At 58.0% G+C, this 27664-nt stretch overlaps 3 protein-coding genes across 13 annotated transcripts; 2 read left to right on the forward strand and 1 right to left on the reverse strand.

Moving 5' to 3' along the window:
- Positions 1–612: 612 nt before the first annotated feature.
- On the forward strand, positions 613–12192 carry PLCD4 (phospholipase C delta 4). 7 transcript variants are annotated; one of them, XM_051787944.1, is made up of 17 exons: positions 613–640; positions 1202–1274; positions 4828–4880; positions 5230–5388; positions 5841–6069; positions 6306–6435; positions 6943–7174; positions 7573–7774; positions 8087–8231; positions 8705–8857; positions 9204–9344; positions 9689–9845; positions 10301–10417; positions 10708–10886; positions 11052–11187; positions 11279–11428; positions 11556–12192. In XM_051787944.1, the coding sequence occupies exons 3-17, from the start codon at positions 4856–4858 to the stop codon at positions 11660–11662; spliced, it is 2262 nt and encodes a 753-aa protein (XP_051643904.1). In that variant the 5' UTR covers positions 613–640; positions 1202–1274; positions 4828–4855; the 3' UTR covers positions 11663–12192. The 7 variants fall into 7 exon arrangements, with proteins under 7 accessions (XP_051643904.1, XP_051643905.1, XP_051643900.1 ...); XM_051787945.1 differs by having other exon boundaries at positions 623–640; positions 1207–1274; XM_051787940.1 differs by lacking the exons at positions 613–640; positions 1202–1274 and adding an exon at positions 1422–2148.
- Positions 12193–12326: 134 nt separating this feature from the next.
- On the reverse strand, positions 12327–23011 carry ZNF142 (zinc finger protein 142). 5 transcript variants are annotated; one of them, XM_051787932.1, is made up of 9 exons: positions 22895–23010; positions 22099–22426; positions 20958–21596; positions 20625–20708; positions 19148–19960; positions 18716–18893; positions 14311–17545; positions 13327–13432; positions 12327–12948 (listed from the first exon to the last, which is right to left on the reverse strand). In XM_051787932.1, exons 2-9 carry the CDS (start codon positions 22337–22339, stop codon positions 12449–12451), a joined length of 5796 nt encoding a protein of 1931 aa, XP_051643892.1. In that variant the 5' UTR covers positions 22340–22426; positions 22895–23010; the 3' UTR covers positions 12327–12448. The 5 variants fall into 5 exon arrangements, with proteins under 5 accessions (XP_051643892.1, XP_051643891.1, XP_051643890.1 ...); XM_051787931.1 differs by having other exon boundaries at positions 20625–20711; XM_051787930.1 differs by having other exon boundaries at positions 20448–20708; positions 22895–23009.
- A 3-nt stretch (positions 23012–23014) lies between these two features.
- On the forward strand, positions 23015–27664 carry LOC127471222 (mitochondrial chaperone BCS1). Its single transcript, XM_051787952.1, has 8 exons — positions 23015–23076; positions 23851–24227; positions 24482–24621; positions 24737–24931; positions 25156–25219; positions 25560–25729; positions 26171–26288; positions 26989–27664. Exons 2-8 carry the CDS (start codon positions 23908–23910, stop codon positions 27239–27241), a joined length of 1260 nt encoding a protein of 419 aa, XP_051643912.1. The 5' UTR covers positions 23015–23076; positions 23851–23907; the 3' UTR covers positions 27242–27664.

A 27664-nucleotide genomic window follows, 5' to 3' on the forward strand; every position in this document is an offset into this window, starting at 1 on the left:
AGGCATGGGTGGCATCCCTGCCCCCACCTCCAGGCAGGGGGTAGTGCAGATGTCCGCTCTTCCAGCAAGCTCAGCCTCTGCCCCAGTGGTGCACAACTCTGGGTGTGTGTGCCACACCCCTCCAATTCCTTGTCACTTCTTGTTTACACGTCTTGTTTAGATGAGCGAACTGAATAAAAGCTGATCCAGTTATTTTATCCCCTCTTAATACTACTACTCAGCTGCAAGTAGCCCAGGGACAGCTTTTTTCCCTGCCAGCATGTCCTTGCTCCTGGCTCTGCATCCAGCTGGCACAGTAAGCTTCTTTCTTCCTTTCATTTGGCGCAGAGGCAGTGGCTGGAGCCGGGCCCCTGCGTGCTTGCCCCAAGAGGAGGGGTGGATTACATGCAATGAATCCATGCGTCATAAGCTTGCTTCCCAGGGCTCTGGGGAAGGAGAAGACAGCAAGACTGGCTCTTGTGCTGTAAATAGTGCACTTCTGCAGCTGACCAGCGGCTGGGGGCTGATGTGTGCTGCCATCTCATCTAGTCCTGGGAGGACTGCTGGCTGGCTCGGCAAATGGAGCTCAGCATGACAACACCTGCCTTGAGGTGGTGGGCAGGCCACCGACTGATGATCCCCTGCTGCCCGCAGGCTCCAGGTATGCCACATCCTGCACCGCTGCTGCCTGCCAGGTGCCCCTCAGTCCTGCCCCTCCTCCCTTCCCTCCCCTTCTGCTCCTCTCTGCCAGTCGGGTGCATCCATTTCAGCTTTCAAACCCACCTTGGCATCTGCCTTGGCCCCACCGCAATTAAACTGGACCAGCAGCCGCTTACCTGCCTTCCCTGTGCCGAGGGGTTAATGCAGCTGCAGAGGGCTCTCAGAAGCAGCCGTGGAGCTCCTGGGCTCCGCTGCAGCAGAGCCTGCTCTGCCTGCTCTTGGCTGCAGGCAAGCCTGGGCAGCTACTTAATTTCTCCCCCCTCCTCGAGTAGCCCATTTTGCTGATCATCTGCAGTGTCGTGCCAACAGTGTCTTAAATCCCATCATTTCCCTTCTCCTCTCACAGCCTTGCATAACAAGGGCAGAGCACGGCCTCTTCCTTGCCCTCGGGTTCCTGTTTTATAACCATTGCCTTCTTTTCCCTCCTTTTCACCCTGACCTTGACAGAGTGTTAAAATGCTTCTGTTTGGTTGATTGGTTTTTGTTTGTTTGTTTTTTTAAGTTCAGATTAATAAATAATAAAACCCCAGCCAGCACGGATTCCTCCTGGTCTGGTCTCTCAGGGAGGGCAAGTGGTGAGTGGGGATTTATTGCAGGTGGGAGGAAGGCGGGGGTTGTGCCAGCTTGGGGGTGTGATTGGGAAGAGTGGCCTTTCCCAGTGGGAGTTGACTACATCCCTGTAGCACCCCATCTCTCCTGGAGCAGGTAATGTGGAGGGTTTTGGGGGGGGGGGGGGGATTCTGTTTTGTTCTGCAGGAGGGCAGTGAGCCTGCCAGGGAGAGAGCACTCGCTGCCTTCCTGCAGCGTGTTTGCAAGTGCTGCTACTCACCCAGGGTCCAGGTCTGTTACAGCATTGCCTTCCCGAAAGTTTAGTCTCTGCTCTGCACCCCTTGCCCCCAGCTTGACCTGCCCCGCCCCAAGGCTGCCCCTGCTTGTTATCCTCATGGGGATTTTTACCCCAGGATGCTCAAACTACGCCTTGCTTTTTCAGTCCTACATCCCTCCCAGCAGGAGGGTTCCGGTAGCGCCCGTGGACCATCGTGTCCTGGAAAGGACAGGAACACAGTGAGGACGCGCTGTGGAGGGGGAGATCGGGCTGTGCTGGGTGCAAGCGGGCCTGGGGACGGATAGCCTGTGTCGGAGGATGGGAATGGGGGGTCGACCCCAAACGGCGGGCACTGCAGGGTGCTCCCACCCCTGCCGGCCACACCACTGCCTCTGTACCCGCCCCCCCGTCCTCCTCAGAAGCGGCGTGACCTTAATCCGAAGCGACCTTGAGAGGCGACGGCTGCGGGGCGTGCGGGGGCCGGGGGCGTCCCGCGGGGGCGGGGGGCCGGGAGCAGACTCGCCGCCCAGGCGCTACCAAGGGGCGGGCAGCCCGGGCAGCCCCGGCCCCGTGCGGCCGCCGGCGGTGAAGCACCCGCGGAGCGGAGCAGCACCGGAGAGCGGGTACGGGGCTGGGCGCCCGGTCCTCCGCGCGGGAGCCGGGCGTCCTGCGGAGGGAGGGGGCGATGGGTACGGGGCTGCGACCCCCAGGCTCTGGGACCCCCAGGCTCGGGCTGCTCTGCCCCAGAAACGGCTGCACGGTCGGGGTAGCGCGGGGCGGCAGAAGTGCCGGCGGTTTTATCTCCTTTGCCTTAAAGTGTGATTTGTCTCCCTGAGCCCTGAATCCCCTGGAGTTTGCTGCCCCACCCCGAAGCCCCTTATCCGTCCCTCCTCTCGCCTCCCAGCCCCTCTGACCCGTCAGCTGCCGGCTGGTTCCTCTGCGTGGGTCAGGCTCCGAGCACCTGTGCTGCGGCGTGTCCCGGAGCGGGTGGGCTGAGCAAAGCCTCAGAACACGGGCAGTCTGTGGGCACACTGAGGCAGCAAGGTGTGTGGGGTGCTTGGAGCGAGGGAGCATTTCTCCCTGCTCTGGCAAGGCCACCCCTGTGGTGGCCAGGGGGACAATTTAATTCTGCCAGGGGACTCCGCACTGGGGTGGCCGGAGGGCGCTCAGACCCACTGTGCCTCCAGCTCTGCTACGGCCTGTCACCAGCAGGAGAAAAGCTGCGGTGGCACAGCGTGTGCTGGGGTAGCTGGGGCTGTTTCTGGCAGCAGGCAGCCGCCCTGCAGGAAACTCTCGGATTGGGTTTCTCCGTACCCTGGCTCCTGTCCCGCTTGGCTCGATAGTGTAACTCAGACTGGGGCAAGGGGGCCTGCATGGGGCCAGGCTATGCCAGGCTTGGGGCATCTCTCACACAACGGGAAAGAGTAGAACAGTTGTGTCTGTGCATCCACGTTCCTTATGCTGGAAGGGTTCATCACTTCTTTGCTGCATGTGTGGGGAAGGCCCTGCTCCCTGGTTGGGACTGGGCATGCTTAGACTGTGCCTGGAGCCTGGAAGGGATAAGAGGATAAGAGCAGTTTATCTCCAAACTCTCTTCATGGTTATGGGCCTGAAGGCTGCAAGCTGCTCCCTTGCATGCTGCCACCTTGTACACATGCATGTGCAAAGAAGATAGACCTGTTGGTGGCACTGAGCCCATCTCTGTTCCAGTCCAGCATCTCTCTCTGCTTCTCCAGCCTCAGTGTCTCTCCCTCCACCCCAGCTTCCCCAAAACATCCCCCTCTCCCTCTCCTGCTGCAGCACAGGGACTGCAGGGCAGGTGGGCACCTGGAGCTGAGGCCCTGCAAAGGTGGCTGTGCTCGACTGGGTGCTGCCAGGAGACAGGAGGGTGCAGGCAGATGGGTGACCGAGGTTGTTCCCCCTGACTCCCTGCAGGCCACGGGGTGCAGAGGCTGAGAGCGTTCCAGGAGAGGGCTGGGTGTGGGGCTCTAGCTGTGCTAGACAGCATCAGGACACCTACTCTGCAGGGCACAAGAGGAGCATGATACCATCCCCCCATTTGTGGGTGCAGGCACTCCAAGTCCTGGGTCAGTGGGTCAGTGCCCCCCAGCACATCGGATGGGGGGAACGTGGGCACTGCAGCAAGTCCTTGCAGTCTGAGCCCTGCAAGAAGGGCCAGTGGTGGGCACACACAGCCCCACCACTGGGCACTGTTGGGATGGCACCCCAGCTGCTTCATGTCTCCAGCAATGTCTGAGGTCCCCAAGAGTGTAGACAGACAGTCCTCTTGTGCCCTGGTGACAACCAAACAGCCACTGTCAGCCCCACAGCTAGTGTGTCCCCCAGGAGTGGGGCGTAGGTCCCTGTGCTGGGGATCTGCTCTGCTGTCCTGACACTGAGCAGGGGATGGCTGCCGTCTGGCCCCGGAGCCCACAAGGGTCTGGCAGCTGGGCTTGGCAGCTGCCTGCAGGCTGACGGCACCAGCTATTCCTAGCCCCACACCACTGGTGCCTGTGCTGAGTCAGGGGCCTGGGCGACGGCTGCCACCCCTGCATCCTGGCACAGAGCCCTTGTCCCCAGGGACCTCCTGCATCCAAATCACAGCCCACTAGCTGCAGCATCCACTCCTCGAGGGCCCAACTCCAGCACCTGGGTGACAGGCACATCCAGCAGTTTGTCAGTCTAATTAAAGTATCAACTGCCTAATCAAAGCCATATTGTTCCATGGTATTTATAGTCCCACTCACCGCAGTGCGCTTCCCGTACAGCTGTGGGTGCAGTCACAGCCCAGGGTGCTGGTATTTCCTGGGGACAAGAGGCTGCAGGAGCTGAGGGTCATTCCTCTGTGCCCCCTTCCTTGCTATCACGGCTGTGCCTCTCCCTTACTTTCAAATCTGCTGGTTGGGGTCATGTCCTAGGTGGTGGGGGCTGTTCTTGGGCACCCCCAGAGCAGTTTTTCCTGGCTCTAGGGGCCACTTCTTCCCTGGGAGCAGTAGGGCTCTGGTACTTGCTGGGCTGTGGAGCGTCTGCTCTCACAAGTTTTTCTGTTTTCCACCAACACCTTTTGAGCTCTGGCTTGCCAGTAACAGAGATTAATATTTCATGAGTACGGCGGGGTGAACTCGACACTTAAGGAAAGCAATGATCCAGCAGGAGACAGGCGCAGGTGCGCTCACACACGGGCAGGGGCACACACACCTTGCACACACATGGGTACGGCTGGACCCCCCTCGGCAGGAGTTGGGCACAGTGGGGGAGACTGTCCCTGCTCCTCCCAGCCACCTTCTCTCTTCCCTCCTCAGCAGCTGTCAGCGTGGAGAACGCAGAGCCATGGCATCGCTGCTGTGCAACGCCCGTGAGTGCTGCAGTGGAGGCGAGGGGCGGGGCAGGGCATTGGGCCATCCGTACTTATGCCAGGGCAAATCTGACCTGTGGGTTGAGTTTACCTTGGTACGCTCAGGAGCATACCTATCTCACCATGGCCACTGGGATTTGGGCTTGGCAATGCCAAGGGTGGATGGGAAGGATTAATGGGGAACTACCTTCTGCCCATCTTGTGGTGAAGGGAGTTTATCTGGGGTCCACCCCTCCTCCCTCACAGATCAAGGGACCACATGGGGGTCCAGAGGCAAGATGAAGCAAAATATCAGGGCACAGTGCCTGGATAGCCCCACTTTTAGTGATGCAGCCCATGCTGCCCCCAGGCATCCAGCTCACAGACACACTAGAGCAGATGCAGCAAGGGACCCTGATGCGCAAAGTCAAGTCCAAGAGCTGGAAGAAGCAGCGTTTCTTCAAGCTGCAGGATGACTGCATGACCATCTGGTACCAGTCGAAGAGGACAGGCAAAACGGAGTCTGCCTGTGAGTACTGGCTTCTGTGTGTTGGCCACAGGGCCATTAGTAGGGTTTACAGGAATGTGAAGGTATGGAGATTCTTGAAACCATCCTTGCTAAGAGTGCTGGGGTGTTCAAGAAAGGCTATGCATGCATATGTGGTCTCTTCTCACCCACACCTCTCCTTGAAACATCCCGCCTCCAGCAGGATTCATGGGTCAAAAGGGATGAGTAGAAATTGCAGCTGGTTGAAGTGGAACCTCTGGAATGCCAGTGCAGGAGTAGACAGACAGAGGGGCTAATGGCAGTTATTGACTGGATAGCTCGATGGTTAATGGATGGATGAGTAGCTCAGTGGGTGGATGAGTGGATGGATGAGTGGAAGGAGGGATGGCTGGAAGAATAGGTGTCTGTGGGCAGGGCCCCTTGCCCTGTGGTCCTTGTCCCCCACAGACAGGCGTCCCCTCCCTCTGCCCCAGTCTCCATCAGCGATGTGGAGACGGTGCGGGAAGGGCACCAGTCAGAGGTGCTGCAGAGCCTGGCCGAGGAGTTCCCCCCTGAGCGCTGCTTCACCATTGTCTTCTATGGCCGTCGTGGCAACCTGGACCTCATTGCTGGCTCGGCCGAGGAGGCGCAGTGCTGGGTCCAGGGCCTGCGTCAGCTCATTGAGGTAGCCACCACCATGGACCAAAGGGAGAAGATAGACCAATATCCTTCCTGCAAGCATCACTCTGCCTCCCCCTAACCAGTCATTCCCCTGCTGCAGATCATTCCCCAGGCCCTGCATATTCAGCCTTGTCCCAGCATGTGTGTAGCTGTTCTGAGTCTCACCGTCTGCATCAGTGCAGGACATAGAAAAAGGAAAAGAGGTCCTCTGATGCTCCCCAGCTCCATCTCTCATAGCCAAGGTCCTTTCCCTTAACATTTGCCCTGATTTCTCTCACGTGGATTCGTGACTGGTTTCAGAAAGCTGACAAGAATAAGGATGGACGCATGAACTTCAAGGAGGTACAGCGTCTCCTCAAGATGATGAATGTGGACATGAATGAGGATCATGCCCTGCGGCTTTTCCAGGTAAGCACTGCACCCAAGAGCCTGGAGGGGCTGCAGGGGCTGGAACAAGCTGCACAACACCTCCTTGCAAAAGGCTATGGTCACTTTATTTTGTCCATCCATCCATCCATCCATTTGTTCACCCAACTACCTGTTTACCCACACAAACATGCACTTGTTCATTTTTCTGTTAAACCAACCAGCCAAGGCAGCTCTTCCTACCATTCATTTGTCCATCCAGTTGCTTATTTGTCTACCCAGCAAACCAGCTGTCTGACTTTTTATCCCTCCCTCCCTCCTTCCGCCTGTTTGTCCATAGACCCATCTATGGACTCATCCATGGATCCATCCACCTATCAGTCCACCCAACCAGCCCTCCATCTCCCCATCCATCCATTGATCGGTGTCTGCCACTGCCACTGGTGTAGAGTCTCTCTGCCCTCTGTTTGGGAGAATCCCCCCCAGCACCTTGGGTGGCCAAGACACCCCATTTTGCCCCATTCGGGTGCTGAGGGAGCTTCCTTGCAGGATGCCGATAAATCAGAGTCTGGGACACTGGAAGGGGAGGAGTTTGTGCTCTTCTACAAGGCTCTCACGCAGCGTGAGGAGGTGCTGAGCCTCTTTCAAGAATTCTCTGAGGATGGAAAGAAGCTGACGCTGCTGGAGCTGGTGGATTTCCTGCGGCAGGAGCAGCTGGAGGATGAGGGCACAGAGGAGATGGCCATGGAGCTCATTGACAAGTATGAACCATCAGAGACAGGTGAGAGCTGGCTCTGACATTCGCTGTGCTCTGCACACGGGCAGGGAGAGGTCTGAGACTCAGTCCTATGGCAGGAGCACTCCCAGCCCCATTCTGCTGCAGGGAGGACACAGGGGGAAGACTTACGATGGTGTGATCTGGGTGCAATTCCACTTTATTTGGTTCATTCCTGGACCATTTTGGTGTAGAAGGTTGACCAGCCATAGTGTGCAAACTCCAGCTTTGGGGTCCTGCCTTTCCAAGGTTACTGCCCTGGATCATCTCTTCCTGTGACCCAGCCTCTGGCAGCAGCTGTGCTGACCAGGTTGGAGATTCCAGGAGCCACCAGCAGCCCTGTTTGCCCTGCCCTGTCTCTTCCATGTCCCCGGCTGTCACTGAGCCTCCCCTTCCACCTGCAGCCCGGGCTCGCCATGTGTTGAGTGCTGATGGGTTCCTCATGTACCTCTGCTCTCCGGAGGGCTCCATCTTCAACCCCCAGCACCGGGCGCTGTGGCAGGACATGAACCAGCCACTCTGCCACTACTTCATCTCCTCCTCCCACAACACCTACCTGATAGAGGATCAGCTGCGGGGTCAGAGCAGCATCGAGGGCTACATCAGGTAAAGGGGCTGCTCCCTTCCAGCTGCCTTCCAGCACCCTCCTGTCCCAGTGCTGTGCCCTGGGCAGCAACATGGGGCAAACCCAGAAGCTCCTTTGCTCCTCTGTGGTCCAGCTCTCCTCTGGCCATGCCACGTAGTGCTCAGCAAGGGGAATACTGAGCCCAGTTCTACCTGCCCTGCATGCAGCAGCATCCACACCCTGGATGGGTGTCCCCTGGTCCCTATAGTGGTGACACTCACGAGCAGAGGGGAGGGCAGGGAACTGGTGCCCTGGCCATGTGCGGGGTCCCAGAGGTGACAACCCACCCCCAGGGCTCTGAAACGGGGCTGCCGGTGCCTGGAAGTGGATTGCTGGGACGGGCCGAATGGGGAGCCCATGGTGTACCACGGCCACACCTTCACCTCCAAGATCCCCTTCCGGGAGGTAGTGAGCACCCTGGGGAAGTACGCTTTCAAGGTAAGGCACTCTTCCCCAGGTGCTGGAGGTTGTGGGTGGCCCTTGGTGTGACCGGGGATGTGGCTGCAATTGTCCCACGGGGTAGTGATAGGTCCCTGGAGGGGGATGAGTGCTGTGGTTCACACAGCTGGTGATGCAGCAGGACTGTTCACTCTGCGGGAGAGGAGGGTGGCTGTGTCACTTTCCAGGGGACAGCACTGGGGTGTCTGACCTACAGCCTGTGCTGTGCTGTGCCAGGGGATGAGGGCTCATGCAGATGGTCTCTTGGGGGTGCAGGGGTGAGATGGGGCCTCGGGGATGCGGAATTGAAATGGGATATGTAGGGTAATGGGGGATTGGAGGGGTAAGAGGATCTTGAGGCGGGAAACAAGAAGACTCAAGGAGCTCCATTCTGGCACTGGTGACAAATGGAGCTTGTGAGAGCTCCCCAACCCCACCAAGGATGATCTCCAGCTGTGCACGTTGCTCCCCAGGCCTCGGACTACCCGGTGATCCTGTCCCTGGAGAACCACTGCAGCATGGAGCAGCAGGAGGTCCTGGCACAGCAGCTCAAGGACATCCTGGGGGAACAGCTCCTCACCACCACCATCGACGGGCATGTCCCCAGCCATCTGCCATCCCCAGAGGTAGGGACAGAGCACAGCTGTGCTGGGCATTGCTGTCCTGTCTGGGACTGGAGCGAGGAGGTGGTTCTGCTGTTCAGAGAACAGGCCACCTCTGTTCCAGCATCATTCTGTTCTACTGGAGCATGTGATGACCCTGTGTTCACAGAGGTGCCAAAGCTGTCCCCAAAGTTGTCTCCCCATGCCCTGCAGAGTCAGACAGAAGGGCAGAACCCTCCTACGCCATCCCCTCCTGGGTGCTGAAGGGAGCTAGTGGTGCTGGCCCTCAGTAGTGCAGGATCCCAGGGGAAAACAAGCCCCATGGAGGAGCTGGGCACACTAAAGTGCCTCTCTATTCCCAACCCCACAGGAGCTGAAGCACAAGATCCTGCTGAAGGGAAAGAAGATCGGGCGGCTGGAGGACACGCTGGACGGGCCAGGGGATGAGGTGCCTGATGTGTCTGACGACGACAATGGGGCAGAGGCAGAGGAAGAGAGGCGGAGGGCAAAGGTGGGTGACCCAGGCTGGGAGTGCTGAGCCCATGGACATAGCTTAGGGCTGTAGTGGAATTCTAGTGCCTGGAGGAGAGACAGAGACGGCAGAGACAGATCAACAGGCAGGGGGAACAGCGTTTTCTGCCTCTGGCTATGCCAGCCACCTCTTTGCTGTGGTGGCACCATGTTGGGGGTCCCCTCATTGCTCCGTTCCTAGCAGGAAGGCTGCTCATGGGTGGGGATACTGCCACATCCCAGCACACCCCTGGCTGCTCTTGAATGTCCTGGCTCTACAGCCCATGGCCTGGGTGAGTGCTGGTGGATGATGCTCCCATCACCCAACACGGCTCTGCCTTGCAGAAGGACAAGGAGACCCTGGCACAAGCATTGTCTGACTGCGTCATCTACTGCAAGAATGTGTCCTTCCGGGGCTTCCAAGAGGCCCGCAGTCATTCCCGGCCCTCTGAGATCTCCTCCCTCTCTGAGGCCAAGGCCAGGAAGCTCATCCGGGATGCAGGTGAGACGAAGGGGGCAGTGGAACTGGGGGACTGGGGTAGGGTGGAGGGGGCAGGTGGCTTCCTCGGGTGTAGAGCTAAAACCTCCAGACATCAGGGGTGTGGTGTGGGGTAAAGGGGGTCCAGTTGGGCTGTACTGTGGGGTTTGGCTCGGGTAAGTGATGGTGGGGGGTTATTGGCTTAGAAAACAAAGCAGGACACCTGGATTCCTGAGAGGGGAGAGGGATGAAAATTGGTGGGTGGGTAGGTGGGTGGATGGATGGATGGATGGATAGATAGATAAGGGGATGGGTGGTTAGATGGATAAAAGGATGAATGAAAGTATGAATGGATGAGTAGATGAATGGGTGATGAATGGATGGACAGATGGACGGGCAGCACATGTGGTAAGTGGCTCTGCAGGCCAGGAAATGACCTCATGAGTAACCCTCATGCTCTAGGAATTTCCTATCCCTAGGAAATGAGTTTGTCCGCCACAATGCCTGGCAGCTGACACGCATCTACCCCAGTGGGATGCGGACTGATTCCTCCAACTACAGCCCCCAGGAGATGTGGAACGCTGGGTGCCAGATCGGTATGGCTGGGGGGCATCAGGGCTGTGGGCTGGGGAGATACTGCAAGTCCTGTGCCAAATGCCACCATCGACACCTGTGTTAGTGCCAGCTACAACCCCAGCTGGAGCCAGGTCTGGCTGCCAGCTTTTGCTCTGCTCTGGGGAGTCTGGGGGTATCCAGGCATTGGTGCCTTATCCCCCTGTGCAGCCTCGCATCTCTCTGGCTACGGGGACAGGCTGGTTCTCAGCTCTAAGCAGGGCATGGTGTCTCCAAGCTGCTCTGAACCCTCTTCCCCACCACCTCCCTGCAGTGGCCCTGAACTTCCAGACAGCCGGCACGGAGATGGACCTGTGCGATGGCCTCTTCAGCCAGAACGGCTGCTGTGGCTACGTGCTCAAACCACCCTTCATGAGGGATGAGGAGACTCTCTTCAACCCCAGTGACCCCAGCAGCCGGGAAGGCCCTGGCCCCATCACCCTGACGATCCAGGTACAGGGCTGAGGAGAGATCCCAGGGAAGCTGTGACAGTGTCCTGGGGCTCTTGTCAGTCCCAGCCAGATGGGGACTGTTGGGCAGTGTGCTGGAGCCGAGTAGCCTCACAATAGATCGGTTTGACTGCTCCCCAGCTCATGGGGTCCATGCCCCTACCTGCAGGTGATCAGCGGGCAGCAGCTCCCCAAAGTGGCCAACAGCAAGGATGGAGCCATCATCGACCCACTTGTGCGCGTGGAGATCCATGGGGTCCCTGCGGACCAGGCACACCAGGAGACAAAGTACATTGAGAACAATGGTGAGCCCCACAGTGGTACCAGGGACCCTGCTGTGCCCAGGCACCTCCCCTGCCCTCCCTCACCCTCCCAGCACCCACTCTCCCTTCCCAGGGTTTAACCCCCGCTGGGATGAGACACTACAGTTCCAGCTCCATGTGCCTGAGCTGGCCCTGGTCCGCTTTGTGGTGGAGGATTATGACAAGACTTCCAGGAATGATTTTGTGGGCCAGTTCACCCTAGCCTTTGCCAACATCAAACCCGGTGAGTGGCTGCTGCCCAGTGGTTTTGGGGGCCCAGCACAGCCCCGTAAGTGTGTCTGGGGCTCAGCTGGGTGCTATAGATGGAGATGTGGTTGCAGTCAGCCACAGCCTTGCTGTACCCCCTGCAGGATACCGCCACATCCATCTCCTCTCCAAGGACGGCACGAGCATCCCACCCTCTTCTCTCTTTGTCCATATCCGCATCACCGAGCCACCTGACCCCGAACAGGACTGAGCTCACGGGGTGAGCAGCACCCAGATGGAAGCCATACAGGCGGCCCTGAGTGGCTGGGGCCGCAGAGCCAACCACCTTGCCCTCTTGTTGAGCTGTTTCGTGTCATCCCTGTGTTGTTGCTGCTGTGACCCCCTTTGCAGTAGCCTCTGAGGACTGGGAAAAAGCACTGACCTGCCCTTTCCAGGTTCAGGATGCTGTCCCCCATGCCTAAGCATGAGGTCTATGTTGGTGCAGCTCCCTGAATCCCCCCAGGCACCCTGCCCTGGCCTAAGGTCACAGCTTGGCCATGGGGAGGAGGAGAGATGGTGCATGGCCTGGCTTTGCTGCAGGGGCTGGTCCCCCACCAGGCAGGAGAGCAAGGCTGGAGCCAAGCAAACCCCGAGGCTGGGCAGAGCTGTGAGAGGAGTTGGTCCTCACTGCCCCTGATCTTGTAGAGCCCCATTACAGCCTCTGGCCCCTACAACCCCAGATTAACCCTTGTCCCATCCTTTCTCGGTAAGCAACCTAATAAATTGTTCAGTGACAGACAAGCTCAGGTCTGGGTGCAGTGGTGCTGGGGAGAGACAGGGAGCTGGGCTTGTGCTTGTGCTCTTCCTCTGTGGGCACCTGGCCCACTGTTCATACAGGGTTCCAAACAGCCCCAAGAAACAATATTAAAAGGAGCTGAGTGATTCCTTTTATACAGTCACATATTTTACAACCCATATACATATATGCCTATACACACACATACATCTCTGCAGAAGGCCTGTGCCACCAGCGCCTTAAAGCAGTCAGGACTCAGCCTCACAGCAATGTGCCATCCTTCTCCACAGGGCATCCTCCTTCCTGCTCCGTCCTGGGCAGCCCCTTGGCCTGTGTTTCCCTCTGCACAGCATGAAGGTGGACAGTGTGTGTGCTGGGGTCCTTTCCCACCCCCTGGCTTGGGTCAACAGCCCCATGCTCAGGGTGATGCCGCTGGATGTGTTTGATGACCTGGAACTTCTGCTTGGCCTTGTAGGGGCAGTAGCGGCAGAAGAAGGGGTGCTCGTTGGTGTGGGTCAGGTAGTGGTGGCGCAGGCCGGCCGCCCAGCGGAAAGCTCGCCCGCAGGCATTGCAAACATAGGGCTTCTCCTCACTGTGCTTCTTCAGGTGGGTCTTGAGGAGGAAGCGGGTCTTGAAGGCCTTGCCACACTGCTCACAGATGAAGGAACGGGCCTCCTGGTGCCGTGTCTCCTTGTGAACCCGCAGGGCATCCGCACGGTTGGTGCAGTACTCGCACTCATCACAGCGGTATGGCTTCAGGCCTGTGGTGACAGGGAAAGGGATGGCACCGGAATGGGGGCACAGTGCTCTCCATTCCACAGGTCTCACTCTCCCCGCAATACAGCATCAGTTCCCAGGGACTTTGCTCTACACCCCACTGTGTCAGCAGGCACACCAAGACTTCCCCTTTCCAAGGCACCAAATAGTGACTGGGGTCTGCACCACTCCAACTTCCCTCCCACCTGAGGGCACTGTCCCCAGCCCACTGGCACAGGAGAATGTGCTGACCTCCAAATGTTGGGGGTCCTCCCCTGCCTCCAGCTGGGCCACTGGTAGCAAAAGAAGCAGGGAACTGGGGTTCCTGCAGCCCCAACACCCTCCCTGGTGCTCCACGGCCTGTCCCCATTAGCAGCACTCACCCGTGTGCTTCGTCATGTGGTACTTGAGCTGGTTCACCCACTTGCACTTGTAGCCACAGTCGGGGCAGAGATATTTCCGCTCTTCCTTGTGGATCCGCATGTGATACTGGGCACAGGGCAGGAGGGTGGGGTCAGGATGAGACCATATCCGCTGCCCTGGGAATGTGTAGGGCTCTGGGATGCCAGTGAAGGGCTCAAAGACAGCTCTGGCATCTCCAACTGCATGGGGCAAGGAGGGCTGTGGGCTTGCCTGTCAGGCTATGGGCAAGGGCGATCCATAGCAGGATTGGGATGAGAAGCCCATACTGCTGAGCTGCTCTGTCCCAGCCTGTGGATGGCACAGGCTTTGCTCCCCAGTTTGTTATTTAAGACAAAGTCTGGGTTAAAACCCAACTCGAGCTAGCCCTGAGTTGAGCACAGCCTCACCCAGGTGGCCCCAGGGGGCTCCAGCTCAGCCTGATCATTAAAAAAGTCAGTATTTATTTTAGCAAAATCAGACTATTTTCCCTCCATCGCCCCATGCCTGGCCTTCCTGTTCTAGGGAAGGCCCTTTACCACGCATTAGGATGCTAATCATATATAGCAAGATCATGATCTGCTTGCAAGGAAGCTGAGGTTTTACTGGACCATGTCTAACTGGCATCACAGAGCATGCTAAAGCCAGCAAGCAGCCTAACTTGGCTTCAAGTGGTGCAAGGATGCACCCAGAGAAAGACAGAGATGTCATCAGGAAAAGGAGTGAACTTGGACAGCTGCCTGCCTTCTTGCTTTGTTACAAATCCCCCTTCTCTTTAAACCGCAACAGCAGGGAAGAAACATATTTTTATACAAGTTTTATCCACTCGCTTCTTACTATTGTGTGAGCCACTGAAGAGGACAGAGGATAAAACCTCCCCTTGGGAACTTCTTCCCCAAATCCCCATGTCTGGATGCCCCTCTAGTCACGTAGATACAGTAGGATACATTCCGAAGCAGAGCTCTCACCTTGAGACGTGAGGGGTCGGCGCAGGCATATTTACAGAGGTGGCACTTGTAGGGCTTCTCACCCGTGTGGATGCGGATGTGCCACGTGATCTTCTGCCTGTTCTTGGTGGTGTATTCGCAGTCCGAGCACTTGTACAAGCGGGTGCCCCCGTGGCCCTTCATGTGCTGGTCAAAGACAAGCTGGTGGCGGCAGGTGAAGTCGCAGAAGGGGCAGTGCAGGGGTTTGTCCTGGGGGGAGGCTGGCTCATGGCTCTCCATATAATGCCGCACCAGCTGCTGCCGCTCCTTGGCTGCAAAGCTGCACAGCTCACAGCGGTGGCTGAAATGCTGCGTCTTGTGCTCCTCCAGTGCCTCCCGGGTGGCAAAAGTCTCCTTGCAGGTGCTGCACTCGAGGTGCGGGTGCTGCTTCTGCACGTGGCACTTGAGCGTGGCCTCGCTGTGACACATGAAGCCACAGCGTGGACAGCCATAGGACACCTTCTCCTCGTGCCGCCGCAGGACATGCTGCTTGAGGGCCGTCTCGGAGCTGAAGCGAGCCTCACAGCGGGAGCAGGCGAAGTTGAGCTCGCCATGGTGGCAGCTGTTGACGTGGCGGGTGATGTCATTCTGCAGGTAGCTGCTGTAGTCGCAGAGCGGGCAGAAGTGGGTGGGTGTCTTCTCGTGCACCCGCAGGCGGTGGATGCGCAGCTTGGAGTTGGTGCCGAAGGTCTGGCTGCAGATGCCGCAGGCGATGCGCCCCACGCCGGTGTGCAGGGACTGGTGGGCCTCGAGGCGGTAGCGCCGCGTGGTGCTGAACTCGCAGTAGCGGCACTTGTGCGGCTTCACCCCCTCGTGCTTGATGCGGACGTGCTGCCGCAGGCAGCGGGCCTGCTTGCAGGTGAACTCGCACTGGCGGCACTGCAGCTGCGGTCGCTTGCTGTAGTGCTTGCGGTGCAGCCTGCGGTGCAGCTGCAGGGCTTTAGCCACCTTGGAAGTAAAGGGGCAGGAGGCACAGCGGAACTCACCCAGGGTCACGCAGCCCCTCTTCTTGTGCGTCTTCATGGCCCGTTCCTGGTGGCAGGTGAAAGGGCAGTTGGGACAGGAGAAACGCCTCCTCTTGGGCAGGGTGGCTTTTGAAGGGGCTGCATCCAGTGGGAGCTTACTGGGCTGGCCTGTTTCAACACTGGCTAGGTCCCCCTCAGGGAGCTCGGTGCTTTGGGATCTGTCCTCCTTGGGATGCATGATGTGCTTCTCAGCACAGTGGCTTTTGAGGGCCCGCTGGGAGCGGAAGGCCTCAGGACACAGGGAGCACCAGAACTGCTCCAGGTTCCGGCAGCCATCCTCCACGTGGGAGGTGATGGTGGAGACACGGGAGCACACGAAGGAGCAGGCGTTGCAGTGCAACTTCCCTCCCTCCAGCCGGTATTTCTCTAAGGGTTTCCCAGGCTGGGAGGGATCAGCAGCTCCACCTGGCTCAGGTCCATCCCCTTGCTGGGGAGGCTCTTCTGCTACCTTTATGCTGTCACCCGGCAGGGATTTCTCAGGGGCAAGACAGCCTGATGCCTGTTCTCCAGCCAAAGGACTGCCTTCTGCCTGTTTTTTATCAGGCAGCAGTTCAGCTTCCCAAGGGCTCTCAGCATGCCCGAACTCCTCTGAGCGTCCCTTCTCACTCTCCCCTGTTTCTGTACCATTATCACCAGGCTGGTCAGCAGATTGGCACAATCCAGGTGACTCCTGGCTGGCTGGTTTGAGGATCTTGTTGTTCTTCAGGAGAACTGGGCACTTCTTGAGGAGGTGAGTGTTGAGCCCCCGTTGCTGCTTAAAGCTGGCGCCGCACTCGTGACACACGAGCGGGGCCCGGCGTCTCTGGCAGCTGGCTTTGGAGTGCAGAGACATGGACTTCTCCTTCCGCGTAATGTAAGAGCACTTCTCACACTTAAAGACCTGGCTCTCCGACTGCACCATCAGCATCTGCACCCTGCCCTCCAGCACCAGCGTCTCTGCCTGCTCCTTGTCCTGCTTCCGGAGAGCCTTCAGCACGGACTCTGAGCCACCCCTGGCATTGCCATTTGAGGTGACCACCTCCTCTGGGACAGGTGGGTGGCCTTGCTCAGGTGTCTTCAGCACACTGAGCCAGGCCTCTGGCAGCTTGGCTTGGCCGGTCCCTCTCACCTCAGTGTCTGCCACCACCTTGGGGTGGTCCGAGCATGACCTCTCAAGGTGGTCCACTGCCTGCCTTAGAGTGTCTTTTCCCTGGCTGTCTCCTGCCACTACACTGTGCTTCAGTCTCACCACATCATCTTCCTGTACATCTACTTCCTCTTCTTCAAAGTCTGGGGTTTCTTCAAGTGTGTTGCCACTGTTCTCCAAGACAAGGTCATCCTGGGAACCCAGCATCTCAAAGGCTGTGGAAGGCTCCTTGCAGGACATCATTTCCATGCTCTCTGGCTGTGTCACACAGGCATCTCCAGTCAAGTGCACTAGGAGGTGGTCAGATGAGACATTCAGTGCTTCCAAGTGCAAGGTGCAGCTCTCTGCCACATCCTGAGAAACACTGAGCTCAGCTGAGCCTGTGGCAGTGTCTCCTTGCATGCAGTCATCTTCCAGGGCATTGCCAGCAGTCGGACAGCTCTGCTCCCCCTCGCTCACACCTCTCTCTGCCTCACCACTGCTCTCTCGTGGAGCAGGATCCTGCCCAAGGAGAGGTACCACAAACACTTGCTGGCAGCCCTCTTCTCCCTGGGACTCCAGCTGCGATGGCTTCGCCCTTGCCCACTGCTCCTTGCCAGCAAGGGGGGAACTGGCATCCACATTCAGGGCTGTGCCAAGCTCGTAGCTGAAGAGTGCCTCAGACGAACTGATCTCCAACTCCTTGCTGGCATAGTTTTCCAGCCAGTCCTTGTCACCAGGAACGTAGCCATGAATCTTACGCTTGTGGAAGAAGAGGCTGGTGTTGCTGAAGGTGCAGTACGAACAGAGGGCACAGCGAAACTCCTTCTGCTTGGTGTGCTTGCAGTTCTCATGGTTCAGCAGCGCCTGCTTGTACTTGGTCTGGTAGGTGCAGTACTGGCACTGGAAGATGGGCACCTGGTAGTTCTGTGAGTGCTTTGCCTGCATATGCTTCTGCAGCTCATACTTGCGCTTGCAGGCGAAGCCGCACACCTCGCAGATCAGACTTTTGCCCTGGTGCCGCAGCTTGTGGCTGCTCAGCTGGTCAGCACGGTGACAGCGGTATGAGCACTGGTTGCACTGGTACCTGTGGGGACAAGTAGAATTGGTCAGGCAGCATGAGGAGCCGGGACAGGCTGAGCTCCATCAGGCATGCTGAGCTCTCCCTCCCCATCCCAGAATAACGGGGAAGGAGTACTGCTGGGTTTGCCAGATCTGACCTTTGGCATCCAGGCAGCTCTTACCACAGGCAATTCCTCCCTGCTGCAGCCCTTGGCACTGCGGTGCTTTATACCCCCAGCCTGCGGGGTTATATTCCCCGAGGTATTCCATACAGTGAACGTGTCACCCCCACAAATGTACCAACAGCACTCCAGCATCCCTGGAGGCAAGCTAGACCCAAAGGAGTTGACAATTTGGCATTCTTGAACATGCTCAAGTGGGCCTTGGCTCACAAACATCAGCAGAGCCCATGAACCCAAGGGCAGAGCTGCACCTCTGAGGTAATACACCTCCTCGGTGGCATGGAGACACCAAAAATAGCTTTGCTTCCACAGCACCATGCTGGCAACAACCTGCAAGCTCAAAGGCCAGATTTCTTATGTTCCAGACAGAGCAGGCTATACCAGGCATGAGAGAGTCTGGCACAAAATGCAGCCTGGAGAAGCAGACCCCTGGAGTGAGAGCAGTATTCTCCGTTGTTCTGTAATTTTCCATGGGCCTTTACAAACTAAGCTTCTCTCAGGGTAGCTGCAAAATAAGCAAGTTTCTGGATGCTTTCAGCTAGAGTAGTTGTAACATAAGTATCTAATTTTTGATAACAGATGCTGAACAAAGGTGCTCTATTACAAGCTATAAATGTGCATGGTCAATGGACAAGTTCAAGTGAAGTTCATGCTTCAAATAACCACCAGAGACCAGCAGAAGACCCCCTAGTAACCCAATGAGGACTTCTGAAGAACTTAGAGCTGATTAACATATGCATGAACTTTCTGAGAAAAGTAGTGAATATGTAAGACACTTGATGAATATGTAAAACTGTAAGTAAATATTAGCTATGCTAAACAAGAGCAGGGCACACACACACTTAAGAGGAGCTATCCTCCTGTGCGTCCAGCGCTGGTAATAAAGGAATTCTTGCCTCCTAATGCTCACAAATCGAGTCTTCGGGGTCTCTTATTTGCCGATTTATGGTAACAGGAGCAGGATTTGGGGAGCCCTGACTAAGCTGACAGGGCAGTAGAGCAGGGGGTCTTACCGGAGATCTCCGGTGTGCTTGCGCATGTGGACGTTCAGGTAGTGCTTCCACTTGGTGATGTACCCACATTCGGTGCACATGAAGTTCTTGTCGTTGGAGTGGGTCAGCATGTGCTTGGACAGGTAGCTCACATCCCGGCAGGTGAAGTCGCAGAGCTCACACTTGTGAGGTTTCTCTCCTATATGCAACACATGAATACTTTCAGCATGACAGCCAAATAAAGCAGCATGGCAGGGAAACAAGCTCAGCAGGAGCTGGGGGTGACAGGAGGGGTGGGAACATGCCACAACTTCAGTCAAGTGACACTAGGGTGGTAGAGCCAGTGGTGGGACCCAGGAGCCCTGACCCAGCCCTCCCTGCCTACCCAGACCCAGGACAGGACACCACCCCCATCTCAGCTTGGCTCTTGGGACTCCTGCAGCGGACACCCACCAGTGTGCAACAGCATGTGCCGGATGAGCACCCGCTTGTGCGCGGTGGCGAAGGCACACTCGGTGCACTTGTGGATCTTCTCGTTGGCGTGCATCTTGCCCACATGGTCATGAAACTCCACGGGGTTGAAAGTGGCGTAGGGGCAGAAGCTGCACTGGAGCTGCTCACTGCCTGGGTGCCCCTGCTTCTTATGCTTGCGGAAAACGTGCTTGTTGGAGCAGATGAAGTCGCATTGCTGGCAGTGGAAGGCGTAGTGGGTTTTCCGGTGAGCCTCCATGGCCTCAGCTGTGCCAAAGAGCAGTGAGCAGGCGTGGTATTTGCACTCCACTGCCTTGATGCCATGAGCATCCTTGAGGTGACGGACAAATTCCTTCCGGTCCTCCACACAGTAGTCGCAGCCTCCCTGGAAGCAGCTCAGCCTCTTGGGTTCGGCTTTGTGAGTCTTCAAGTGCTCTTTGAGGGCCTGGCTGAGCCGAAACTTCTCTTCGCAGACAGGGCAGGAGTAAACATCAGAGTAGAAGTTGGAGATGTCCTCGTGCATACTGGCCATGTGGCGGTTGAGGGCGTTCTTCTCCACCGAGCTGTAGTGGCAGAGCGGGCAGCGATGGGCCTTCTCGCCTGTCTCCCGCATCATGTGGATCTTCAGTTTGCTCTTGCTGGTGAAGTACTTGTGGCAGTTGGGGCACTGCAGGCTGGGGTCAGGGAAGTGCAGGTGGAGGTGCTCCACCAGGTGCGTCCGCTTCTTGAAGCACCGCTTACATTCAGGGCACATGTGGGTTTTGTAGAGGTACTCGGAGCCCTCTGCAACATCCCCTGGAGGAGCAGAGGAGGGAGAGCAATCAGTAGGAAAAAGATGGAGAGCACAGACAAATGTTCTGTCCCTGATCCAGCTGTACCGGGGTGAAGGCTTATACACGTGTGGTTGCACAGCAGCCACCTACTCAGAGGGACTGTCACCACCTCAAGTCACCAGCACACTTCCTGGTGAGCTCTTTTCAGCTCAACGCTGGCAAAGCACAGCCTATATCAGGCCTGCCCATGTGCCCCTGACCCCCAAATGCAGGCAGACCTTTGCCTAAACCTGACAGTGGGTGTGAACAGGAAAAAGAAGGGACAGATTTGCTTGGGTAGAGGTCAGGGGAACAGTGCACTGGTACATGCAAGAGATGTGGGGTTACTGGATGGCACAGGACCCCCAGGCCCCATGAGCCTGGCCCATACTTCCACACCAGCCCCAAAGCTGTGCTGCTTGTTCATAACACAAAGCCTGAGCAGCTCCTGGTAGGGCCCTGCATTCCACCTTTGAAGTGGTGTGCCTGTGGCATTCTGCCTTTCTCAGGAGCTGCCTTCCCATCCTCTTTGGCCTCGGCTTCACAGGGGCTCTCGCCATCCTCCTCCTGCGATTCATCCCCACCGCTGTCTGAATCCTCTTCTCCAGCTGATGCCTTCTGCCCCTTCAAGGAGTTGTCCTCGGTACCTGCAGGGTTTGCTGGCCTGGCTTCTGCTGTGCTGGCTTCCCAGCCAGGGTGGCAATTTCCTGCCTCCTCCTGCTCTTCTGCTGCTGCTTCAGTGGGGAAAGACAGAGATCATCACGCTGAAGGAAAGAGGGACCACTCTGTCCCCACCACCCCCATACAGGAAAACCTCCTGGCTGAGATGAGGGCACAAACTGTGCTGTGCAGGGAGGAAGGAATGCAGGGTTCCCAGCCCTCCAACCTTGCCCCCCAACTCCTCCCAGTTTTAACTGGGATGCACGGACACAGTCAGCCTCTGCAACAGCCACAGCCCCCAGCGCCACACCCAGCCATACCTGATGGTAGGATGCAGCACTGCTCAAGGCTGTGGGGCTCTGAACTGCAGGGGCCACCTGTTTCGGGCATCTTGGAAGGGGGCTCTGTGGTGTGGCCCTTCTTGTGCTGCCAGAAGAGCTTGGCACTGGCTGTGACAAAGTCGCAGTGGCCACAGTGGAAGGGGAAGTGTGTCCGGTGGTGCTGCTCCATGGCTGGGCGGCTGGGGAAGAGCATCGGGCAGGCCCGGCAGGTGCACGACACAGGCGAGGCCCCGTGCAGGTGGCGCAGGTGACTGCGCAGTTGCTTGCGGTCCTCCGTGGTGAAGTGGCAGCCTCTCTCTGGGCAGGGCAGGGCTCCTGGTGGGGCACGGTGGGTCTTGAAGTGCTCCTTGAGCTGGGCAGGCTGCGTGAACGCCTCCCGGCAGATGGGGCACAGCAGGCGCTCAGGAGCAGAGCCTTCCTGTGTGCCAGCTCCAGGCAGCTCTGAGCCCCCTGGCTCGCTCTGGTCCTCGCTGACAGAAGTCAGCAGTGCCCCAGGGAGTTCCAGGTGCCCAGGAGGGGCCAGCAGCAGGCACTGGTGCTGGGACAGCAGGGAGGCCTCTGGGAAGCTCTGGCCACACCTCTCGCAGAAGTACAGCTCCACCACTTTGACCAGAACCTCTGCAGAGAGCAAGGGGCGAGCATTAGAAAGGGCTTTCACCAGGCCCAGAGTGTGGGACTAGTGGTTCAGTTCCAGCTCTGGACAAGGAGAATAAACCCCCGTTGCCACAAATTATATTTTGGGAACCACAGCCCACCCCCTGCCCAGGATATCCCAGGATATGTCCCATAAGAAAGGGAACACCACCACCCTGGTGACCACAATGACCAGGTCTGTCCTTTTGCACCTTTGAGGCACGCAGAGATGTGAGGCTGGCTTGGCCCCATTCCCAGGAGATCTCCACCTGGTCCCTACTGACAGCCACTCTCCCCATCCAAATCCCAACCTTGTGCCAGGTCTGCACTCAATGGTGGCACCAGACTGGTGATGCACATGAGGTCAGAGACACGAGGGCACCTGGTGTCCCTAAGGTGCTGGCTGGAAGGGACAGGGGCCCTGGCCAGACCTCTCTCCCTCTGCTGAGTGTCACTGGGCCCATGCTGCCCTCCTTGCACCCCATACCTGTGGTACTGGCCTCATTGCTCAGCGTTACATTGCCAGCCACTGTCTCGATGAATATTTCTACATTGCTTCCTTCAGCGTGAGCCCCTTCCCCAGGCATTGATGCCTCTGCCAGCAGCAAGTCCTGGCTGGCAGTCAGCGGGGGTGTCCCAGCCAGACCGGTGCTGGCCGCACCAGGGCTTCCCACAGCTCTTGCCTCTCCTGGTGTGGGCAGGAGCAGCTCCGAGCACAGGGCCTCCATCTCCCTGCTGGTACCCTCAAAGACAGTCACTGCTGCACTCAGTGCCCCCGGGCACTGCCTTGGTGCTGGCCAGGACAGCCTCTCACTCTGAAACAGAAGAAAGAGCTTTAAAACAGAGACAACCCAGAGGCCTGATGGGATTTTGGGGGCCAGCCTGCAGTGCCAGTCCCCAGGCAGGGCATGAACTGGGGATCTCAACGCCGGCTCCTTTTTGCTGTGCCTCCAGTGGGTCACAAATCGGGCAATCCCCGGCAGACAGGAGTGCAAGGACAGGTGTACCCTCCCCAAAGATGCCTAGGGGCCTCTCCCTGAGCCTAACACCCAGGGCTCGCTCCCTGAGTCCAGCTGGGCCCAGCCCCGAGCCCGAGACCACCCCCGAGAGCTGTGTCCGGTCTCCAACGAGCAGGTGTCCCCTGCGAGTCCCGCCCGGCCGGGCCCCACCAGCCCCGAGTCGCTCACCCCGGGTTGTCCTCAGCCGGTCTCCCCCCATCCCTTCACCCCGGGCTGTCCCCGGTCCCCCCATCCCTTCACCCCGGGCTGTCCCCGGTCCCTCACCCCGGGCTGTCCTCGCCGCCCCAGGGCCCCCAGCCCCGGCACATCTCAGTTGTGGCACCGGGCGGCGGAAGCGCCGCCCTTTGTGCCGCTCGCGCGGCCGCTCTGCCCGGCACTCCGGTCCTGCTCTATGGTGCGGGCGGAAGCGGCGCGGGCGGAAGCGGCAGCGGGCAGAAGGAACGCAGGTGAGCGGCGGCGACGGGACCGTGGCCGCGGGTGGCGGGGGGTTCCCGTGTGGAGCGGCCGGGCTGGGCCGCTGCTGCTGCGGAGGACGGTCGGTGAGGGTCCGGGTCTCCTGCAGGGGACGGTGGGGCTCCTGCCGCGGGGCTGGGGGACCCTGCCCACGGGACGCCTGGGAAAGAGGAAGGTCACGCCTTGTGCTGGGGGAGCTGGAATGCTGCGTGAGGGAGCGGAGCGGGTCTGTGCGTCTGCCGAGGGAGGCTCCCCCTCGTCCCCTGTACCTGACAGACCTGCTGAGGGAGCTGGAGAAGCTTCAGGCCCCCTGAGCATGCGGGTGTTATCCAGACATGGAGGTGCTGCTTCCACCGCAGTCGTGTGGCCGTTCCCACCCGGCTCTCGGCTCGGCCTGGAGATGCGCTTCAGCTTTTTCGAACAATAAACCTTAAATAATTGCAGTGCTCACGATCTCTGGTTGTTTAAAGAATAAAACCCTGTAAAACTCTGAGCTTCTTGTCTTGGCTGAAGGAGCAACACATGCTCCCGTGCTTGCTGGAGAGCCTCCAGCTCCTGGCCCCCTCCTGCCTGGCTGGCCCAGTGGCCTGCAGAGAGGGAGGGAGCTCCTGCAGCCAGCAGCATTCTGAACCCCTGGTAATAAGCACAGATGTGGGAGATCCAGATGTGCTAGGCAGCCTTTCACCTTAAGAACTGGCCACAACAAAGGCCAGGGAAATGCAGGCAATCCGTTGTGTTCTTTCCTGCCACTCAGTCTTTCCACGCAGGTTGGTTTGTGGAGCACAGAAACGATGCTGTGGAAAGGAGCTGCTTAACCTCCCACGATGCCCTTTTCTGACTTTGTCCTAGCCCTGAAGGACAACCCATATTTCGGAGCTGGGTTTGGCCTTGTCGGGGTGGGCACGGTCCTGGCAGTGGCTCGTAAAGGGGCGCAGTTTGGGCTGGTGGCTTTCAGGCGCCACTACATGATCACCTTGGAGGTGCCCAGCAAGGACAAGAGCTACCAGTGGCTGCTGAACTGGGTGTCCCACCATGCCAAGCACACACAGCACCTCAGTGTGGAGACATCATACCTGCAGCATGAGAGTGGGCGTGTCAGCACCAAGTTTGACTTTGTCCCCAGCATCGGGAATCATTTCATCTGGTAAGGGGGTGCAGGGGAAACCTGTGTGGGGATTGAGCCTCACTTTGGCAGCTTGGGGGGCCTGTAGAGGCACTGGAGAGGATCCTGCCTCCTCCCTGGGTCTGGGTTAGGGCAGGAAGTAGCAAGAGGAGCCTGTACTCAGCAGTGTGAAGTGATTTCCTTACCTGAGATAAATGTTCTTGATTGATGAGCCAGGCTGGTCACAGCTGGGTGGTGCTGGATCACTGCACCCCAACCCTGTCTTCCCACCCCAGGTATCGCAGGAAGTGGATTCGCATTGAGCGCAGCCGGGAGACACAGGTGATTGACCTGAACACAGGGACCCCCTGGGAGTCTGTCACCTTCACTGCGCTGGGCACCGACCGGGAGATCTTCTTCAACATCCTCCAGGAAGGTCTGTAGGGGAACTGCATGGGGTCCTGCTGGGAACAGCCTACTCCCTGGAGATGCCCAGGGCTTCATGGGAGATCTCCTTCCCTGGCAGCTGTCCCTTCTGCCTCTCTCCTCAGCCCGGGAGCTGGCACTGCAGAAGCAGGAGGGGAAGACACTCATGTACACGGCCGTGGGAGCAGAGTGGCGGCAGTTCGGCTTCCCCCGCCGCCGCCGGCCCCTCAGCTCCGTGGTGCTGGAGAAGGGCGTGTCGGAGAGGCTGGTTCAGGACGTGAAGGAGTTCATCAGCAATTCCAAGTGGTACAGTGACAGAGGCAAGGCTCTGGTGTGGTGTCCTCTGTACCATGTGGGGTGGGGCAGAATGCCTGTGGTTCTCTCTGGAGTCAGCTGTGGAGAGATTTTTCCCTGCTGCTTGCCTTCCCTTGGTGTATCCTCTATGCGTGATTATGTGTGCTCAATTAGCAAAGCCTTGTGGCTCTGAGGGAAGGGAGCTCAGAGCAATCCAGCTGGTTATCCTAAAAGAACACTGTCTTCCTAGGAATCCCCTACCGAAGAGGTTACCTGCTGTACGGTCCTCCTGGCTGTGGGAAAAGCAGCTTCATGTGAGTGTTGCCAGCTGGTGAACGGCAGTTTTCCCACCAGCTGCCTGCTCTGGGGCACAGCAGCCTCAGATAAGAAGGTGTGAATGAGCTTGGGTTCGGAAAGAGGAGTGGGCTGTGCCTCATGTGTGGTGCCTGGTGTTTTGCTGGCACTGTGACAGGTCAGGGTTACGAGCCCTTTGTGCCCTTGCTTTGCACAGTGCTGCACAGCAAGCTGAGCAGGTGTTCCCGTACCCCCCTCAGATCTGATCCCTGCTGGGAAAGGACACTTCTGCCCTCTCCCCTGCTGCTGGCTCTGTGCTTTCCCACTGTGATTCACCCCTGTGGTTTGTGTCCTTCCCAGCACAGCCCTGGCCGGGGAGCTGGAGTACAGTATCTGCCTGCTGAGCCTTAGTGACCACAGCCTCTCTGACGACCGGCTCAATCACCTCCTGAGCATGGCACCACAGCAGAGCATTATCCTGCTGGAGGACGTGGACGCTGCCTTCATCAGCCGGGACCTGGCTGCTGAGAGTGAGCACTGCCCCCATTTCTGGGCCAGCAGCTGGAGGGAGGTTTGCCAGCTGTACTGGGGAAAGGTTTGGACTCTGGGCTGCTCTGCTACACCAGCAGAAACCAGGAGTGGGCATTTCTATGGCCTCAGGGCCTTAGAGATATAGCCTTCATAGCCTAGGCTATACAAGAAATTTGGGTCCTTTATCCTCGGGCAAAGATCCTTCTTCTGCCTAGCTATTTTCAGTATGAGGGAGAAGGTGGCTTTCCTTCTTGTTCTCTGTTTGGATTTCCATGGGTGCATGTGGGCAGGGGAGGTGAATGTGCTACCAGCCAGGCAGAGGGTCAGCCTTGGAGCAGGGAGGGAGTGGGGAGCTTGGCATTAGGTGATAGGAAGGTGGCCTGCAAGCCTGCGCAGGGTCAGTGGCCGATGGCTGTGATCTCAGACTCCGCTGTTCCCAGACCCTGCTGCGTACCAAGGCATGGGGCGCTTGACCTTCAGCGGCCTCCTCAACGCGCTGGACGGCGTGGCATCCACAGAGGCCAGGATTGTCTTCATGACCACCAACTATGTGGACAGGTCAGAGCTGCCCCCTGGGAAGGAATAGGGTGGGTGGCACAGGAAAACCTTGCTCCCTTTTATTGGGCTTTATGTGGGGCTCTTTGAATCCTCCAGCAGGAAGAATGGGGCTTTGGGTTTCCCAAATCATCCTTTCGGATGCAAATCCCTTGATTGCTAACCAGGATTGCTGGAGCCTCAGATGCTTCCTTGCTGTTCAGAATATGGTTATTCCATTCAGGAGTGGTACCAGCTTCCTGCCCATGGGAGCTGCAGGTTTTGGGGTTGTGGCCATGCTGTGAGTGAAACGCTGGCCCCATGTGCAGCCCACTGGGTTGGTGGGATGCAGCCTGGGCTCGCAGCACCTGCTCAGCCTGCTCAGCCACTGCGCTATCGCAGGCTTGGCTCACTCCAGAGCGAGCTGTCCTAGGGGGTTGTTCAGAGGTTGCTTATGGGACAGAGATGGGCAGAACTGTTTCACAGGACTTGTTTGTCCTTCTCCAGAGCCAGCCCTTCCCTTGCTCTCTCTTTTTTTTTGGGTTGATTTCTCCCCTCAGTCTCCCTAGGGATGAACCTGCTCCTTCCCTTTACCATCTCACAGTTCACAGCACTTTGCAGACAGGACACGGGTTGTGCTAGTGTGGACGGGGGGTTCCTGCAGGACCCACCCTGCAGAGATGCTTTGATCAGGTTTTCCAGGCCCCCCTCTGTCTCTTGACAGGCTGGACCCAGCCCTGGTGCGTCCTGGCCGTGTGGATCTCAAGCAGTATGTGGGCCATTGCTCCCACTGGCAGCTTTCCTGCATGTTCCAGCGCTTCTATCCTGAGCAGCCCGTGGCTGCAGCCGAGCGGTTTGCAGAGCAGGCACTGGCCGTCTCCAAACAGATCAGTGCTGCCCAGGTGCAGGGCCACTTCATGCTCTACAAGATGGACCCTGAAGGAGCCATTTCAAACATAAGCTCTATCCTGCTGTGACCTGGGGCCAGTAACACTGAGAGGACTGGGACAAAGATGTGACCATCCCAGAGATGCCATGAAGCTGCCCAGATGCACAGGCCAGGTCTCTGTTCACCTTTACCCCTCCAAGGCCTTGTTTTGGAGAGTCAGAGCTGCCAGCCTTGCAGCAGGGAGAGGGAATCAGCTCTTGCTGCTCCCCAAATTTGTGTGCTACTGCACCAGCCCTGCTCACCAGTGTGTGCCTCATGTTGGGATTTCTGTAAGCTGCTAACACTCTTGGATGTGAATCCTCTTCCTTGTGGGTCAGCCTGGGGGTTTCCTTGGGGCAGGATATTGGGGTGCTACACTGCTAAAAGCTGCTGGTTTTTTAAAGGACAACGGTCTCACTGGTTTGTGAATATCCTCTGTGAAATGCACAACATGGCTCTTGTCTCTCTGGTC

Source organism: Manacus candei, unplaced genomic scaffold (genome assembly GCF_025592945.1).
Source record: "Manacus candei isolate 608988 ecotype Guabito, Panama unplaced genomic scaffold, ASM2559294v1 h1tg000023l, whole genome shotgun sequence".
Classification (NCBI taxonomy): Eukaryota; Metazoa; Chordata; class Aves; order Passeriformes; family Pipridae; genus Manacus; species Manacus candei.

What these genes read in the sequence shown, in the direction of transcription:
- PLCD4 (XM_051787940.1), top strand. Translation starts at nt 1,844, where the DNA reads ATGGGAATGGGGGGTCGACCCCAAACGGCGGGCACTGCAGGGTGCTCC. An exon ending in GAACGCTGGGTGCCAGATCG is followed by an intron (nt 10,418 to 10,707) that starts GTATGGCTGGGG and finishes ACCTCCCTGCAG; the next exon opens with TGGCCCTGAACTTCCAGACA. An exon ending in AAAGTACATTGAGAACAATG is followed by an intron (nt 11,188 to 11,278) that starts GTGAGCCCCACA and finishes CTCCCTTCCCAG; the next exon opens with GGTTTAACCCCCGCTGGGAT.
- ZNF142 (XM_051787929.1), bottom strand. Translation starts at nt 22,339, where the DNA reads ATGGAGGCCCTGTGCTCGGAGCTGCTCCTGCCCACACCAGGAGAGGCA. An exon ending in CAATGAGGCCAGTACCACAG is followed by an intron (nt 21,597 to 22,098) that starts GTATGGGGTGCA and finishes TGCTCTCTGCAG; the next exon opens with AGGTTCTGGTCAAAGTGGTG. An exon ending in AAGCACACCGGAGATCTCCG is followed by an intron (nt 17,546 to 18,715) that starts GTAAGACCCCCT and finishes TTGTCCCCACAG; the next exon opens with GTACCAGTGCAACCAGTGCT.
- LOC127471222 (XM_051787952.1), top strand. Translation starts at nt 23,908, where the DNA reads ATGCCCTTTTCTGACTTTGTCCTAGCCCTGAAGGACAACCCATATTTC. An exon ending in ATCGGGAATCATTTCATCTG is followed by an intron (nt 24,228 to 24,481) that starts GTAAGGGGGTGC and finishes TTCCCACCCCAG; the next exon opens with GTATCGCAGGAAGTGGATTC. An exon ending in CAAGTGGTACAGTGACAGAG is followed by an intron (nt 24,932 to 25,155) that starts GCAAGGCTCTGG and finishes CTGTCTTCCTAG; the next exon opens with GAATCCCCTACCGAAGAGGT.